The sequence below is a fragment of the Pogoniulus pusillus genome, chromosome 1 (assembly GCF_015220805.1).
Source record: "Pogoniulus pusillus isolate bPogPus1 chromosome 1, bPogPus1.pri, whole genome shotgun sequence".
Classification (NCBI taxonomy): Eukaryota; Metazoa; Chordata; class Aves; order Piciformes; family Lybiidae; genus Pogoniulus; species Pogoniulus pusillus.
The window spans coordinates 47,276,045-47,292,835 of NC_087264.1; the positions used below are offsets into that span (position 1 = coordinate 47,276,045).

Below are 16,791 nucleotides of genomic sequence, written 5' to 3' on the forward strand. Positions count from 1 at the left end.
ATGACTTCTAAGATTTCTTCCAAAAAAATCTAGATTTGAAGTCATCCACCATTCAGCAAAGACTGAAATACTGTAAATAACACAGATTCATGTAATTAGATCAAATTTTCTTGTAGATTCACTAACTTAAATATGTTACAGTTGCAAACAGCCATAAGAGCAGTAACACATAGAAACCTTTCAAACATTAGCTTAAAGGCTACATAACTCGTGGACTCAGCACTTATGATTTGAGCAAAGAAAAAACTTCAGTCTTGCTTTTGAAAGGTTCTGTTAGCACACAACAACTGAATTCAATTAAATATTTTTTCATACTAAGCATCTTACCCTTCTTCAATTTGCGAACAGCTAACATACAATGGCTAGGAGATAAATCCCATATTCGTAAGGTTTTGTCATCACTTACAGTGGCACAAATAGGTAAATGAGGATGAGTAGCTAGACCCCAAACTTCCCCCTCCATGTGACCCTGAAAAAACATAATGAATCAGATGACTTTGTATTTTAAACTGAAATAATACATTTAAGGAAGTTAATATAAAACAAAACCAAACAACAAAAAAACCCAGGAGAGAATATGCATATCTTTAGAGGACAATAATGAAACAGCTGAACAGAAATACAGAAAACCTCAAAAAATCCTCACCCTGCTACTTACAGATAAAAGAGCAAATGAATAATTGGTATTACAAGAAACCTGTCCCTGAGAAATAATCCTCACACACATCTGTGCCAGTGACACAGACCGTGGGACTGAGTGCACCTCAGTAAGTTTGCAGATGACACCGAGCTAAGTGGTGTAGTTGGCATGCCTAAGGGATGGAATGCCATCAGGAGGAACTTGGCCAGAAGGTGATAGAATCACAGAATCAGTCAGGGTTGGAAAGGACCACAAGGATCATCTAGTTCCAACCCCCCTGCCATGGGCACGGACACCCTACCCTAGATCAGGCTGGCCAGAGCCTCATCCAGCCTGGCCTTAAACACCTCCAGCCATGGGGCCTCAACCACCTCCCTGGGCAACCCATTCCAGGCTCTCACCACTCTCATGCTGAACAACTTCCTCTTCACATCCAGTCTGAACCTACCCATCTCCAGCTTCGCTCCACTCCCCCTAGTTCTGTCACTCCCTGATATCCTGAAAAGTCCTTCCCCAGCTTTTTTGGAGGTCCCCCTCAGATACTGAAAGGCCACAAGAAGGTCACCTCGGAGCCTCCTCTTCTCCAGACTGAACAGCCCCAACTCTTTCAGTCTGTCCTCATAGCAGAGGTGCTTCAGCCCTCTGATCATCCCAGTGGCCCTTCTCTGGACAGGCTCCAGCACATCCACATCCTTCTTGTAATAGGGGCTCCAGAAATGGATGCAGTACTCCAGGTAGGGTCTCACCAGGGTGGAGTAGAAGGGGAGAATCACCCCCCTTGACCTGCTGGCCACACTTCTCTGGATGCAGCCCAGGATCTGGTTGGCCCTCTGGGCTGCAAGTGCACACTGCTGGCTCATGTTGAGCTTCTCATCCATCAGCACCCCCTGGTCCCTCTCCTCAGGGCTGCTCTCCAGTCAGTTACTGCACTTGTTCTTGTTGAACCTCACGATGTTGGCTTGTGCTCATCTCTCCAGATTGTCCAGATCCCTCTGGATGGCATCTCTTTCCATCAGCATGTCTGCTGCACCACACAGCTTGATGTCGTCAGCAAACTTGCTGAGGCTGCACTCAATGCCTCTGTCCATGTCACCAAAAAAGATGTTGAACCAGACTGGTCCCAGGACTGATGCTTGAGGGACTCCGCTTGTCACTGGCCTCCATTTGGACATGGACCTATTGACAGCCACTCTTTGGCTGCAGCCATCAAGCCAGTTCTTTATCCATCTCGTGGTCCCCACATCAAACCCATGTGTCACCAGCTTGGAGACCACGATGTGGTGTGGAACAGTGTCAAAGGCCTTGCTCAGGTCCAGGTAAATGACATCAGTTGCTTGCCCCTCATCTATTAATATTGTGACCTGTTCACAGAAGGCCACCAGGTTTGTCAGGCAGGATTTGCCCTTGGTGAAGCCATGCTGATTATAGGTCAAGGGAAGTGATTCTGCCCCTTCACCTGAGATGTCACCTGGATTATTATGTTCAGTTCTGGAGGTCTCAGCACAGGGACCTGTTGGAGTCGGCCCAGAAGAGGGCTGCAAAAATGACCAAAATAATAGAATACCTCTCCCATGAAGAAAGGCAGAGAAAGTCAGATTTGTTCAGCTGAAGACAAGGCTCTGGAGAGACCTTATTGCAGCCTATCAGTACTTAAATGGGGCCTATAACAGTATATGGTTTTATAGAAGTATGAAAGAAAAAAAACTAAACAAATCTGTTTTGTAATCAGGTTTAGAAAATGTAGTCTGTTTGGTACGCCAAAAAACACTGAGATTTTTTTAAAAATATATTTATATAATATATAACCTCAAGGAGACAACTTTAAACATAATCTAAGTAGTTAGTACTCAGAATAAGCTAATTATAGGGGATGTGCTGTTTTACACAGTTTAAAAAACAAACAAAGAAACAAACAAACCTCCCTCTAAAAACCCAACAAAAAAATACCCTAGAAATACTATCTTGGTCTGTTGGACAGATCGGGGCATGGAGTCAGTCATCAGCAAGTTTGCAGATGACACCAAGCTGGGGGCAGATGTGACTGGGTTGGAAGGCAGAAGGGCTCTGCAGCAGGACCTTGACGGCCTGGACAGATGGGCAGAGTCCAAGGGGATGGCTTCAATAGCTCCAAGTGCAGGGTGCTGCACTTTGGCCACAACAACCCCATGCAGAGATACAGGCTGGGGTCGGAGCGGCTGGAGAGCAGCCAGACAGAGAGGGATCTGGGGATGCTGATTGATACCTGCCTGAACATGAGCCAGCAGTGTGCCCAGGTGGCCAAGAGAGCCAGTGGCATCCTGGCCTGCATCAGGAATGGTGTGGTCAGCAGGAGCAGGGAGGTCATTCTGCCCCTGTACTCTGCACTGGTTAGACCTCACCTTGAGTACTGTGTTCAGTTCTGGGCCCCCCAGTTTAGGAGGGACATTGAGATGCTTGAGCGTGTCCAGAGAAGGGTAACGAGGCTGGTGAGAGGCCTTGAGCACAGCCCTACGAGGAGACGCTGAGGGAGCTGGGATTGTTTAGCCTGGAGAGGAGGAGGCTCAGGGGTGACCTTATTGCTGTCTACAACTACCTGAAGGGTAGGTTGTTGCCAGGAGGAGGTTGCTCTCTTCTCTCAGGTGGCCAGCACCAGAACGAGAGGACACAGCCTCAAGCTGCGCCAGGGGAAATTTAGGCTTGAGGTGAGGAGAAAGTTCTTCAGAGAGAGTCATTGGACACTGGAATGGGCTGCCCAGGGAGGTGGTGGAGTCGCTGTCCCTGGGGCTGTTCAAGGCAAGATTAGACGTGGCACTTGGTGCCATGGTCTAGCCTTGAGCTCTGTGGTAAAGGGTTGGACTTGATGATCTGTGAGGTCTTTTCCAACCTTGTTGATACTGTGAAAGGATGAACTTGTTGAACAAATTAAGATATGAAATTCTGTGATCTGTTTTGCTTATTAAAGATCTAGCCTAGCATTAAAATGCTATGAAGTGGTAGTAACTTGCTAATTTCACTAGTAATGAGAATAATTCTTATACGTAATAGACTTTGCTTGAAATATGACATAGTGGTTGTGATATGGAACATTTGGCTGATAATTAACATGTACCTGAACCAGCAGAGTTATTGGTCCACTTTTATCCACCTCCAATATTTCACCATTCTTTGTGCCCACTAAAATATGACCATGTCCTAACGATATGGCACGTATAGAAGGATTATCTTCTAAAAGGAGACCTAGAATGTTAAAATGTTACAAGACAGAAGATTCTCAAGTATGTCTTAAAGAGGATTTTTCACACACACAGATGCTGCACTCACACTGTAGAAAAATATACACAGTTGCAAACAAGTGAAAATACATCCCTGCATGGAAGAACTTACATGTTTGGATTCATTTAGGAATATTTAGCAGTCACCCATCTGATACTCAACTGACATCATCTGACATCCTCTCAACTATCTGAAATTCAATCAGCCTGAGCCATTGGCAATCTTGGTGTAAAAATGCCCATGTGAAGTATCAGCTGTACTACCACATTGCTAAAATCTGTGGTACCTTTAGATCTACCTTTTTATTAAATGTGTGTGAGAATGAGACACACTCTAAGTAAAATGGTTTAGTTAACAAGTGTTTCCACTCACAATTTTTGAAAATGTAACCATCTAAACTAGAGCACAGCAAAAGTAATTTTATGGGGAGTGTCAGTGGGGCAGAAAAGGAAAGGCTATCCAGAACGTCATAGAGAAATCAGACCTGTAAATCAACACTACAATCAAGAATAAATGGAAGAAACAGGAATGTAGGATTGAAAATGTTCTTAAGTAATTTCAAAAGGTATAATTAAGTCATAAAATGTACTAACACCTTACAAAACTAACCACAATTCTCCATTTCATTCCTCTTCCAAACGAAAAAAGATCAGACAAAACACTTCTCCTATATACCAGTACTAGAAATGTTGCAGGCTTTTTGGTTGCCACTTTAAAAAAACACCCAGGAAATCACCTTAGTGAGAGACACAAGGCTAAATTAATTAATTATGGCAGATAATATTATGATCTGCACCCATGAAATGTGTAAACAGACACTACAACATACCATTTCCCTCCCAACAGAAAAATTACTCATTTACAACCAATAAAGCTTTAAGAAAAAAATTTTTAGTATTTAGGTCAAATATGGATTTCCTCCCACTGGGAAAGTAATTCCATAAAGAGAGTTTTCTAAAGAAATTACTTTAAATAGAGTAAGAAATAGGTTGAAATCTGTGTACCTTTAGACCCAGGGGCCAAAGCAGCCCTTTTGATGGCATAGGTTTTGAGACAACGTTCGAAGGTATCATCCCAGAGAGCTACTACTCCATCTTTTCCTCCTGTGACAAATCCCTAGCAGCAAAAAAAATTCCAAGAAACCACAAACAAACAAAAATCTCCAGTTATAATCAATTATTATATTCCCTAACATTTTCAGTGATTTCTGCCAATACTGAAAATGGACTACATACAACATTGCAATGCAGAGAACTACAGATGTTAGGGATTAAAAGATCAAGAGTAACAAAACAATTGTATGCTTCTCTTGACCAAGGCAACACAGTTCTGTACAGCCCATGTACACAGGCTGGACTAACCAATAAGCTTCTACAGTACTAGAAAAATAATTTAGCTGACACATTGAAATGTTTTTGTTGATATTTAGCCTCAATATCCCTTTAGTATTTCACTCTGTTACTCCATTACTTATATGTATTAGTGTTTAAATTGTTCAAATACATGCATACATGTGCCATTCTATCTGCAATAATTACTTGCAGGTTATTAAGAGAAGCAACAGGTATATTTAACAGCGAAATCATTAACACTTTCAGAGCGCTTAGTTTTTGCCATATGAATATATCAACATGTTTTATGCAAAGCTACTATACTAAAACTCAAATATTAGAAGGTGGAGTAACTTGGTCTCAGCTAGAAAAATACGTAACTTCAAATATACAAGCAATCCCACTGAAATACCAATTCATATTTAAGAGGTGACCTACAGATGAATACTTCCACTAGTCAATGGCAATTACAGCATAAAATAGTAAGAGTGTGATTTTTTTCCTCTCTCAGAAGCTCACATATTCCATTAAACTTATGGATGCTTATATAAAAAAGTACTTTTATTTGTCACAAATTACTACTATTTCTTTAATAAGGGGTCATGAAAAATTGAGTACATTGTCACTGGACCACAAGGGTTTGAGAATCAGCAAGCTACATGAGAAGAATTAGAGGTGTCAATAAAACAGTGCTTTGAATCTGGACTTTACAAAGTGGAAATAAGCCGTGGATTTCTGAGTTTGGGAAAGACCTAACTTCATAGACATTTTTGTTCAGATATCAAAACCCAAGCAGCTTATTTACTTTTTCCAACGCGTGCATGCTGAACACAGGACCATCATGTGCTTTGACAGTTTTCATGAGGAACACATCTCTCCAGATACACACATCCCCCGTGGAAGTTCCAGAGAATGCCATCTCTTCAGTCCAGCCATACACTGCACACATCATTGTATCAGTTCTTCCCAATGCACCTATGCAGCCCTTTCTCCCAATTAGCCCTCCACCTGTTCAAATCAAAAAGAAGTCATCAGATGTTTGCTTAGACCTATTTCTCCTAAGCCATACAATCTTTCCCATAGCAAGACATCCTTTTTTCCCAATTCACTCCAAAATAGACTTATACACGTCCTGGCTTGCCCAGACATGTTTTTCTGCTCTCCCTCCTTCTGCTGGTAGGAGAAGCAGCTGCGGGAATGTGCTAGTTTGAAGCAGAGTAGAATGTTTTGGTGATAAGAACTAGATCATAGGCTGTGAAAGGATAACAGTGGTGATGTCTACTGCCCTCAGAGTCTTGCTGAAGGAGAAATGAAAACATTAGATAACTCTCTCACCATTTTGTTGCACTCTGCTTTGGGCTTCTGACCGAGCTGCATCTCCCTAACCTCACCTTCCACTCACCTTTGCTTCTTAACCTCTTGGCTGAACCTCTATTCTTCTTTAGGACTGGGGTAAGGTTGAGAGGGGCAGGGGGAAGGTGCAAGGCCTATGTTCTCCTGAATTTGGGTAAAAAGAAAAAAAAAAGCAAGCCTATGACTTCACCTAATATGGTCAAGCTCAGCTAACTGCCATTCTGATTGGCTATTCTGTATCCAAAGGCCCATTAGTCTCAGGCTGTATTGATAAAAGAGATAAGCAGATAAAGACAAGGTGCTTGTTATGTGCTTGCTTGCTTGCTGCTGCCACCAATTGCCTTAACATGCTCTCTGCTTCTGGCGGTGTTCTGCTTTTCGTGCATCCTGCCATGCTTTACAGTATTATGCTTTGCTAAGCTGTAAATTAGCTCTGCCAAATAATAGGCCCTGTGCTTTGGGCTATTTTGCCTGGAAACTGCCTGCTTTGAGTTTATCAGGCAGACATAAATGCCTTCATGCAATAAGCCTGCATAGCCAGGATGACATCTGTGTCAACATGGGAAGTCCTGGAAGCACACAGATCGACCAGAGGAATCAGGACCATGTCAGAGATCATGTGCCTCTTTTCCCCAGCAGCCTGTAAAGCCTGGGAAGTGGCTAAGAAGGCACCAACAGAGCTCCCTGAAAGTGTTTGGGTGCTCTCTGAAGCTAGCCCCACGAGTTGGGAGATTAATTTTTGTGAGTAAATACTCAAAGCCTCTTTAGTAAAGTCTTAGTTATTCCTTTATGTATAATGTTTCCATGACTGTTTAAAAAGAACCTGATTAATATTAAAATTAGTGGTGGGTGGGGGCAAGACTCCTGAACATTGAAAATTAATAAACAATACTAATTTTGAAAAAAATCCCATCTTGCATTAATTAATTACACCTTCTATTACAGTCCCAACAAATTGAATCATAGAATGGTTTGGGTTGGAAGGGACCCCCAAAGGTCAGAAGCACTCTCAGAAAATAAGATTTTTGTGCTATTTGACATCTTTCAAGAAAAAAGAAAAATAACTTACTTTTAACTTGGTACTTGAATCTGGATTTGGATAGGTACATATGCCCATACAGATATTAGAGTTGACATTAATATCAGAGAATGGATTTTTTCACTCCTCAGAATTTTTCCAGCAGATAAAACAAGCTGCATTATCTTGTTTTTTAACTCAAATTCAGCAGAAGTATTTAAACACACAGGTTTCACTTAGCACATGTATCCTCTTCAAGGACTGTCTGAATTGTTGTATGGGGATTTTTATAAATTTATCTAAATTCATGCCTCATTATAACATACACATTAGAAAGATCCCCTCTTTCAAAAACTGTTCTATGATTTTAGCAGTCTGTAACATTTTCAGATGTGCTCTATTATTAGATGTAAAAACCAGACGGTAGGAAATGCAAGGTCCTTTCTACTTGTGTAGCTCTAACTTCACAGCAAATTCATCTTGAAAAGAATTCCAGTACTGCCATAATGCCAAACAATGTTATTTGCACTAAAGCAAAGCTAACTTAGGCATACAGAGAAAATACTTTCCAATAATGCATAAAACCTACCATAACAGATGCAACATTTACCCTTTTAAAAACAGCTGTAGTTCTGAAAAGTTTCCTTACCTGCTCTACGCCAGAACTTCATGTGTTTAATTCCAACTGTAATCAATTTATCAGGCATGTAAGGATTAATCTTAACAACAAAGATCTTATCTTTGCTTCCCCTGAAATGAAAAGCAAAGTATTTTATACAATACAGCTATTTATAATTTTAAATATTTTTTTTTGTTAGGATTTTTTTTCTTAATGTATACCTTCTCTACCTTGCTTACATTTACTGAGAACAAAGCATGTTTTAAAAACAACATTGTAATAATTCTTGTTGATTTCTGGTTTTTTTCTTCTTAAGAAAGTTTTAAGGCTGTGTTAAATGTTATTGCCTGTATCACTTAGGTGACAGAAATTGCTAGTTTGCTGCAGATCTACTATTCTTTAATGAATCTATTTTGCTTTCTGTCATTTGAGAGCAAATCAAGGTGCAAATTTTGAATCAAATTAAATTCATACCTTACTGCTGAAAGCTTTTCTCCTTTCTTCCAATCCCAGAGTACAATAGTGTGATTGTCATCTATTCCAACAGAAGCCAATCGTTTCCCATCCGCTAGAAAATAAAAATTTATGATTATGAGAGTAGATTGATAATATTCTGTCACAATAGGAAGAGACCATACTAAAGAACACTATAATGCCACAAGTACTGTAGGAATGTACAAACTGGTAAACAACTGTAGGTCTTATGCTTTAGAGGCACATTTGCTTTTAAACTTTGGTCATCAGTCAGGCAGAGTTTAGGACTTTAAGTTACCCTGAAGTGCAGAAACAATACTCAAAATCTGTGTGCCTGCCTGATATAACCAAAAGAAATTCCTAAGCTATTAAACATCACAGAACCTCTCCCTACATTTCCTGATGTGCAGAGCATACAAGAGCTCTTCTTAAATTACTTGTAGATAGCCTTTGCTATTTCACAGAATCTTAGTGTGGCTTGAGCTGGAATCTGTTTCCAACCCCACTGCCATGGGCAGGGACACCTCCGACCAGACAAGGTTGCTCAAAGCCTCATCCAGTTTGGTCTGAAAACACTTCCAGGGACAAAGCATGCAGAACTTCTCTTTGTCATTGATCAATGGAGAATGACACCAAGCTGGGGGCAGATGTGACTGAGTTGGAGGGCAGAAGGGCTCTGCAGCGGGACCTTGACCAGCTGGACAGATGGGCAGAGGCCAATGGGATGGCGTTCAATAGCTCCAAGTGCAGGGTGCTGCACTTTGGCCACAACAACCCCATGCAGAGATACAGGCTGGGGTCGGAGTGGCTGGAGAGCGGCCAGACAGAGAGGGATCTGGGGGTACTGATTGATACCCACCTGAACATGAGCCAGCAGTGTGCCTAGGTGGCCAAGAGAGCCAGTGGCATCCTGGCCTGCATCAGGAATGGTGTGGTCAGCAGAAGCAGGGAGGTCATTCTGCCCCTGTACTCTGCACTGGTTAGACCACACCTTGAGTCCTGTGTTCAGTTCTGGGCCCCCCAGTTTAGGAGGGACATTGAGATGCTTGAGTGTGTCCAGAGAAGGGCGATGAGGCTGGGGAGAGGCCTTGAGCACAAGCCCTATGAGGAGAGGCTGAGGGAGCTGGGATTGTTTAGCCTGGAGAAGAGTAGGCTCAGGGGTGACCTTATTGCTATCTACAACTACCTGAAGGGTGGTTGTGGACAGGAGGAGGTTGCTCTCTTCTCTCAGGTGGCCAGCACCAGAACAAGAGGACATAGCCTCAGGCTGCGCCAGGGGAGATTTAGGTTTGAGGTGAGGAGAAAGTTCTTCACTGAGAGAGTCACTGGACACTGGAATGGGCTGCCCGGGGAGGTGGTGGAGTCGCCGTCCCTGGGGCAGTTCAAGGCAAGGTTGGACGTGGCACTTGGTGCCATGGTCTAGCCTTGAGCTCTGTGGTGAAGGGTTGGACTTGATGATCTGTGAGGTCTCTTCCAACCCTGATGATACTGTGATACTGTGATATTTTTAATACAAAATTGTCAGTGTGGTGGAGTTCACAATTGCTCATTAGAGCTTATTAACTTGTATTTTCATGCAGAAAAGGAAAATTGCAAATAAATAAATAAATACTTATTACCTGAAAAATCAACAGCGCAAACACCGTACTGGTGATAGCCCTTTAATACCGACAGTGGTTTTATTGTTTCTGTATCCCAAATGTGTATTGAGGAATCTCGACCAACCTGTAATTATACATATTAATAACTATTTCTCATAATCTCTCAGTTGCTTCACACAGTGATTTTTAAAGTATTTGAAAACAATTTACAGTAATAAAATTTTCCATGTATTACTTCTGTCTGGCTAACATTATGTTATTCCTTCTGCTTTAGAAATGCCACTCCCCATCAGGCTCATTCTTCCCTCAAAAAAACTCAGGTACATTAATCACAATTAATTAGAGCCATTCGGGGGGGAGGTGGGGGGGTGGGAGGGGGGAGAGCCCTTCATTGACTATACTGTGGCATATTTATTCCATCAAATTTCTATCGATCATCCCCTATCACAAAATAAAGAGTAATTTTTATTGCCAGTATTTAAGCTAACCTATGTTGGTGAAATTAAGATGACTTCTGCTGTTTTCTGATGTCATTACAAGTGTCTCCAAGTTAGATTCTAATGCATTGCTGCCTATGGAGTCATATCCACTAGGAACGGCACTAATGCAGGTAACTGAACTTGGCAAGAAATGGAACTTGGTAAGAAGTTTTGCACTTCAAGACACAAAAAGGGCTGTAAAACCAGAAAAATACTCTCTTGTATTTAAGACCAGGGGTAGGACTCAAGAGAATGAGACTCTATTTCTGGTTTTGCCACAAACTAAATATGTCATGTCTGCAAAGTTTTTCCTAACATCTGCTATCAGAAAAATCTAAATCAGTCTTGTATGAGGAATCTGATTACAGCACTAGCTAATTACAGCAAGTAATGCAGTATACAACAGTATATAGTGTGTCTATATGAAACTGTACATAATGGACTGAATCTTTCTGTTGACAGCACAAACTATTTTAAAATGCACTAGATCCAGACACTTTTTAATCCATATGTCCTTTCTATTCTATACTGCTCTAAAATTAAACAGAATCAATTCTCACATTTAAGCCTTTAATCTCTAACGTGACCTCTGAATTTATGTTAAGCTCAGACATTTTTATTTACATTAAGGACATTACAAGGGAAAGTTTATTTCTATTAAAAAATCAGTTCACATGTGCTCCAATTTATAATAACAACACAAACAATAATGGTAACAATAGTAATTTAAAATCTATGAAATATCAAGTCAAACATTCAAGTTCTGGTGTATAAAAATGTACAGGAAGTGATGTTTGTGCAAAAATATGAGTGAAAAAAGGTACCTAAAATTACTGTCTGGCAAAAGATGAAACTCACAATTATAAATACTTTAGCAATATACATATCAGTGTTCCATACACAAACAGCAAATAGTTCAGCTATAGGTAATAAGCAAAAACAGTGTATGAAATGCTAATATGCAATAACAACTGATAACTTCATGTTATGTAATAATACCACAGCTAAATTCACGATTAAGATAATTTTAAAAATATATCTTAATTGTATATTTTTTCCACCTGTTATCATGAAGCAGCAAAGAAATGATGAATAAAAAAATTAATCTATTCTTAAACAACAAAAAAAAAAGAGTTAAAAAAGCCCTATCAACTTAACAGATTTATCAGAATTAATATAAAGAATAGGAAAAAACACTTATGCTGCAGATTTGTAACATGAGTCCATCTGCAACAGAAATGCAGCGTCCTGGGTTTGGGCTGATCCCTTACCCAGGAAGAAAATTCACAACACAAACCCCCCTTCTTTTTTGAAAGTCAGGGAAAGATGAAATTGTATTTTCTTATAGTATAAGTATAACAATGTAAAGAGGGATAATAACTAGAGAAGGAAGGAAGGGAAAAAAATAATACAATAACCTTAAGGGAGATGGGGGAGGGTCAAGCGGTGGCGAAGCATCAGAAGCCGCAGTAGCCAAAACAGCAGCCGGGGAAGATAGGCGAAGCTGAAGCAGCCGAAGCCAGTGGGAGAAGGGGGAGAACAAACTGTGCTTCTAGACATTAAGTTCTTGATGCTCCAATGAAATTATATTAATTTATCTATTGTTGCCATTTATGTGGCCTATCCCTGGAATGTTCATCTCTCCCCTATGTCTGAGCTAGAGGATCAGCTCAAACGGCCACATGCAGTCATCCATCTGAATAAATATAGACTGGACTTCCTTTTTCAAAAAAAAAGGCTTTTCTAAATTCAGTAGTAACAACTTCAAATTCTTATTGCAGATAAATATACATCCTACCTGGCCTGTTGCCACATAGTCCTTTAAGGGATGAATAGCAAGGCAAAGAATGTCATCATCATGACCTAGATAAAAGCGCTGTGTGTTCTGCTGCCGATTGTACACCACTCCCACTGCTGCAATGTGGTATACAATTTCACCCGTCTGAGTGTAAAATAAATTGCTTCGACAGTCGTAACCTCTGTAACTAATTAAAGAAAAAAAAAAACAACTTTGTTCATCCAGGTCATAACCACATATATACTGAAGCTCTGAGCCAAAATTATGCAAGATGCATTCTGCATATGTAAAAATTCAGGTTACTTACCAAATACAGTTTCAGTATTTTAAGGTTATTAATATATTTCCCCAAATGAACACTGATTTATCAATTTCATTTACATTCAGACATCAGATAAACATTAAAGTGGCTGTTTAATAGTTTCCACAACTAAGTTAAAAGAGGAAGTAATAGCTAGTAATTTTTTTTCAGACCACATGGAGAATCTTGGCATGCAACACTAAATAGAATCAACCAGGTTGGAAGAGACCTCCAAGATCATCCAGTCCAACCTATCCCCCAGCCCTATCAGTCAACTAGACCATGGCACCAAGTGCCTCATCCAGTCTTCTTGAACACCTCCAGGGACGGTGCCTCCACCACCTCCCTGGGCAGCCCATTCCAAAATAAATAAATTAGCCAAAACTAATAATTTGGGTATTTTCTACCTGATCAAAAATCAGCCAGCTAAAGTTTCCAGAATAATGTGAATAACACAGATATGATACAACTGAAAGGTTTTGAAAACTTGTTAAATTTTCTTCCAGATCTGTTTCATCTTCTTACTTCAGAAGTAATCTTAAAGGCTCAGAAACCAAAAACACATTAAGCAACCATCAAGTTTAAAATTACTGTTTTTAGCAATGCTATCCTTGACAGTCAATGAAGGCAACACTTAAAAATGTGTAACCTAAATTCATTCCTCCCTTTCCTCTTATATAAACAATACTCTTGAAATATATGTACATATATATGCACACATATACATACATATATACACACACATACTCCTGACACATCCTATTTCTGTGCTATTAATTTCCCAGATAACCTCTCTCTGTTCCTTCTTCCTTTCTTACAAATCATCAGTAAATCAACTTTTTAATTATTTTACAAGGTTGCAGGGAAAATCTGGTTATATTTCTAAGTATACAGAAAGGAAGGCAATCAGTCTTAAATGTGTTTTAATTTGCCATCACTTATCTTTATTCAAGGGTCATAAGGCTCTACTTTGGTTTTTTTGCACCCAACTTGTAACTGACCTAGCTGAAAAAAGCCTTGAAGATGATCAGCAAGTCATTTGTCACAAATGAAGCAACTCCACTTTCACCACCAGCAGCCGCAGACTAGCAGAAATCTCTAATGTCTAAGTTATACTGCTCCTGATACTAATTTCTTTGCTTAATTAAAAGCATATATCATCAAACAAATTCCATTCTCTTAAAGAAAAAAATAAATGCAGTGTCTTTTTACAATGGTGCAGGTCTATAAATTATTACATAAGACAAAGACTTGTACCCATACCAGCATCATACACAAAATCAACAGGACAGCATTAAGACAATTATAGCATGTAAGATATTTAGAAAATTTAAATGACACAATTTTTTTTTCAATCCAAATAGAAAATAAGTATTTCATGGAAATACGTGGTGCAACTATAGGCACTGGTCAAGTAATGTATCTTTAAGGCAGTTGATCAACTTTATCTTAGCAAATACTATTCTGCAAACTCCAGCTATGAATCCCTGCTTACAAATACTAGATCTATGCATTACTGGAAAACACTATCTGGACCAAGTCTGAACACACCATATTTCCATTGGTTCACCTAGACTACTTGCAACAGTACTTATGTCATATGATATGCGATTAAAGAAAAGGTGCTAAATTCATCTCACAGTTTTTTAACAGACCAGCTGATGGTCTAGGACCATTCCTTCCCAAATACAAAGCACTGCATTCTCCCTTATTGAAGTTCAAGAAATTCCTCCTTGCCAGGTTCTCTAGGCTGCTCAGCTCCCTCTCAATGGCAGCAAAGCCATTTGGTGCACCAGCCACTCCTCCCAGATTTGTATTCTCTCTGATACTGTCTGAAGTCCAAGGCTGTGTCTCATTAGATCACAAACAAGTGAAGTTCTTAAAGCAGCGAAAACTTGTGACAGCACAGAAATAAAAGCTTCCAATCTAGGGTTTATACTGGTACACACAGGCAGGTTCTTAACTTCAGGTTTGGTCCTCGTTCAGCAACCTTTTAGTGCCTCCTGAGTTGTCATTTCCAAGGTCTCTTTAAAAAAAAAATCTCTCTCCACTAGGTCTGAGGCTCAGCTATAAGTCTGCTCCCTGCTCTTCTCAAAGTGACCAAAAATTTAAATCCAAAATATAGATGCAGACCCTTCAGACATTCTTCACTCTCTTTCCATTCATATCCTTCACTAACAACTTCAGCCAGCAGCAGAACATGCAGCTGTTTAAAGCTGTTTCTGTCTGACTCAAAGCACTGTTTGATTGTCCTGTGCAGCTGCATCTTTCTTTCTAGTTTGTTAATGGACATAATAATATACAATGACCTACAGAAACTATAAAGAAAGAAAACAAAAGTGACCTATCACAGTATCCAACATCAACAGTTTAACATGGCAACATTCATTCAGGGGCAGGGACTACAAAGGCAGGCACAGTGCCAAAGAAGGTATCTGGACCTATCATTGCTCAGGTGCCTTCTTCCTGTCCTTCACTTTGCACTGTGCTCTGTAAAAAAATACTGTATTTCCTCTGCAAGTACAACATAATTTTTAAAATATTGAATATGTACACTAAATGAGACTATTTTACAAAGCAGCTTCAAAAATATGTATGCTGAAAGAAACAATGCTCTAGAAATACTGAGTAATTTCTTACAAGTTTAGAAGTCACCTATAAAAGTAAAAAGCCTTAAGACAGCAAAATGGTCTCAAATCCTTCTACCTCCAACTCAGAAATTCAGTATTTTCACAGCTTGCAATAAAAATTACCTATAACCCCTAAATTTAGCACAGTGAAACTGAATATGTTAATGTTATCTATCATATAACTACCTAAAATCCAAAATGTGTCTAGGATGCAGGAAAATAGTTGTCACTCATATCTATAAGTTTTTATGATTGGAAGTTTGGATTTTAATTCACTTCCTCCAGATATTTAAAACAAACAAACAAACAAGCAAAAAAAACCCCAACAACCAAAAAAGCCTCATGTACAACCAGCTTTTAAAACTAAACACGTGCAAAGACAGACATTTTGTTACCCTGTTAAATTCATCTGGTCTTTCCCACATGTCAGCTTACTAACTCCATGACCATATAGGTACTTTTCAGGTTTACATTTCAGAAGAGCAAACTTCAGCATGGTCAGGACTCACTTGGAAGGGATCCTGTGGGAAACGTCCATGGAAGATAAAAGACCTAGCAAGTGCAGGGAGTTCTTAAAGAACACACAAAACCAGATCATCCCCTCTGAAGACAAGGGAAACTAACAGAATAACAGAGGACCTCCCCCCAGCTTAACTCTGCGTTTTTAGGTCTGCTCAGCATCAAAAGAGCAATGTATCAGCGATGGAAAAGTGGAACACTACCTACTGAATATTACAAGAGCATTACTTATTGAACATTACAACTACAAGAGCAAAAAAGGGGTAATGGGTATAAGTTACTCCTGGGGAGATTCCAATTGGAATCCAGTCCCTTCCAACCTGGTGTTCAGTGATTCTGTGAGGTGAAAAGAAGCATGGTTCAGTGTAAAGTATCAATTCCTGAGAATATGCTACACGGTTCCAAAATGCTTACTTATGCACATTATTAAATTAATTTATAACTGATATATTAGCTAATCTCAGAGAAATGATGAAAAGAAACAATGTCTTTGTATGCAGAAAACAAACCACAGATGCATAATTTACAGGGCATCTTGATTAGCAACTAGAAACTAAACAATAAAGAAAGCAAGCTCTGAATCACGGTTATTAGATAAGATATTGTGCTAGTTTGAAGCAAGCTGGAATGTTTTGGTAAAAGAACTAGATAACGGGCAGTGAAATGAAAAACAATTGTGTCTACTTCTCTCACAGTTACGCTGAGAACTCTGGGAAGAAGAAAGACTTTTTCTCCATTTTGTTTCTCACTCTTGCTTTTGCCTTGGACCTGGTCAC

General features: G+C 39.7%; 1 protein-coding gene across 8 annotated transcripts in view; it reads right to left on the reverse strand.

Moving 5' to 3' along the window:
• The window catches only part of EML5 (EMAP like 5), a 107,440-nt gene that overhangs the window by 43,791 nt on the left and 46,858 nt on the right, over positions 1 to 16,791 (reverse strand). For all 8 annotated transcript variants that reach the window (XM_064151340.1, XM_064151335.1, XM_064151393.1 and 5 more), the window contains 8 exons: positions 12,566 to 12,752; positions 10,307 to 10,412; positions 8,688 to 8,781; positions 8,244 to 8,344; positions 6,029 to 6,231; positions 4,897 to 5,008; positions 3,729 to 3,856; positions 328 to 469 (listed from right to left, as the gene is read on the reverse strand). In XM_064151340.1, the coding sequence (XP_064007410.1) occupies positions 328 to 469; positions 3,729 to 3,856; positions 4,897 to 5,008; positions 6,029 to 6,231; positions 8,244 to 8,344; positions 8,688 to 8,781; positions 10,307 to 10,412; positions 12,566 to 12,752 (1,073 nt within the window). The remainder of the gene's footprint in view (positions 1 to 327; positions 470 to 3,728; positions 3,857 to 4,896; positions 5,009 to 6,028; positions 6,232 to 8,243; positions 8,345 to 8,687; positions 8,782 to 10,306; positions 10,413 to 12,565; positions 12,753 to 16,791) is intronic.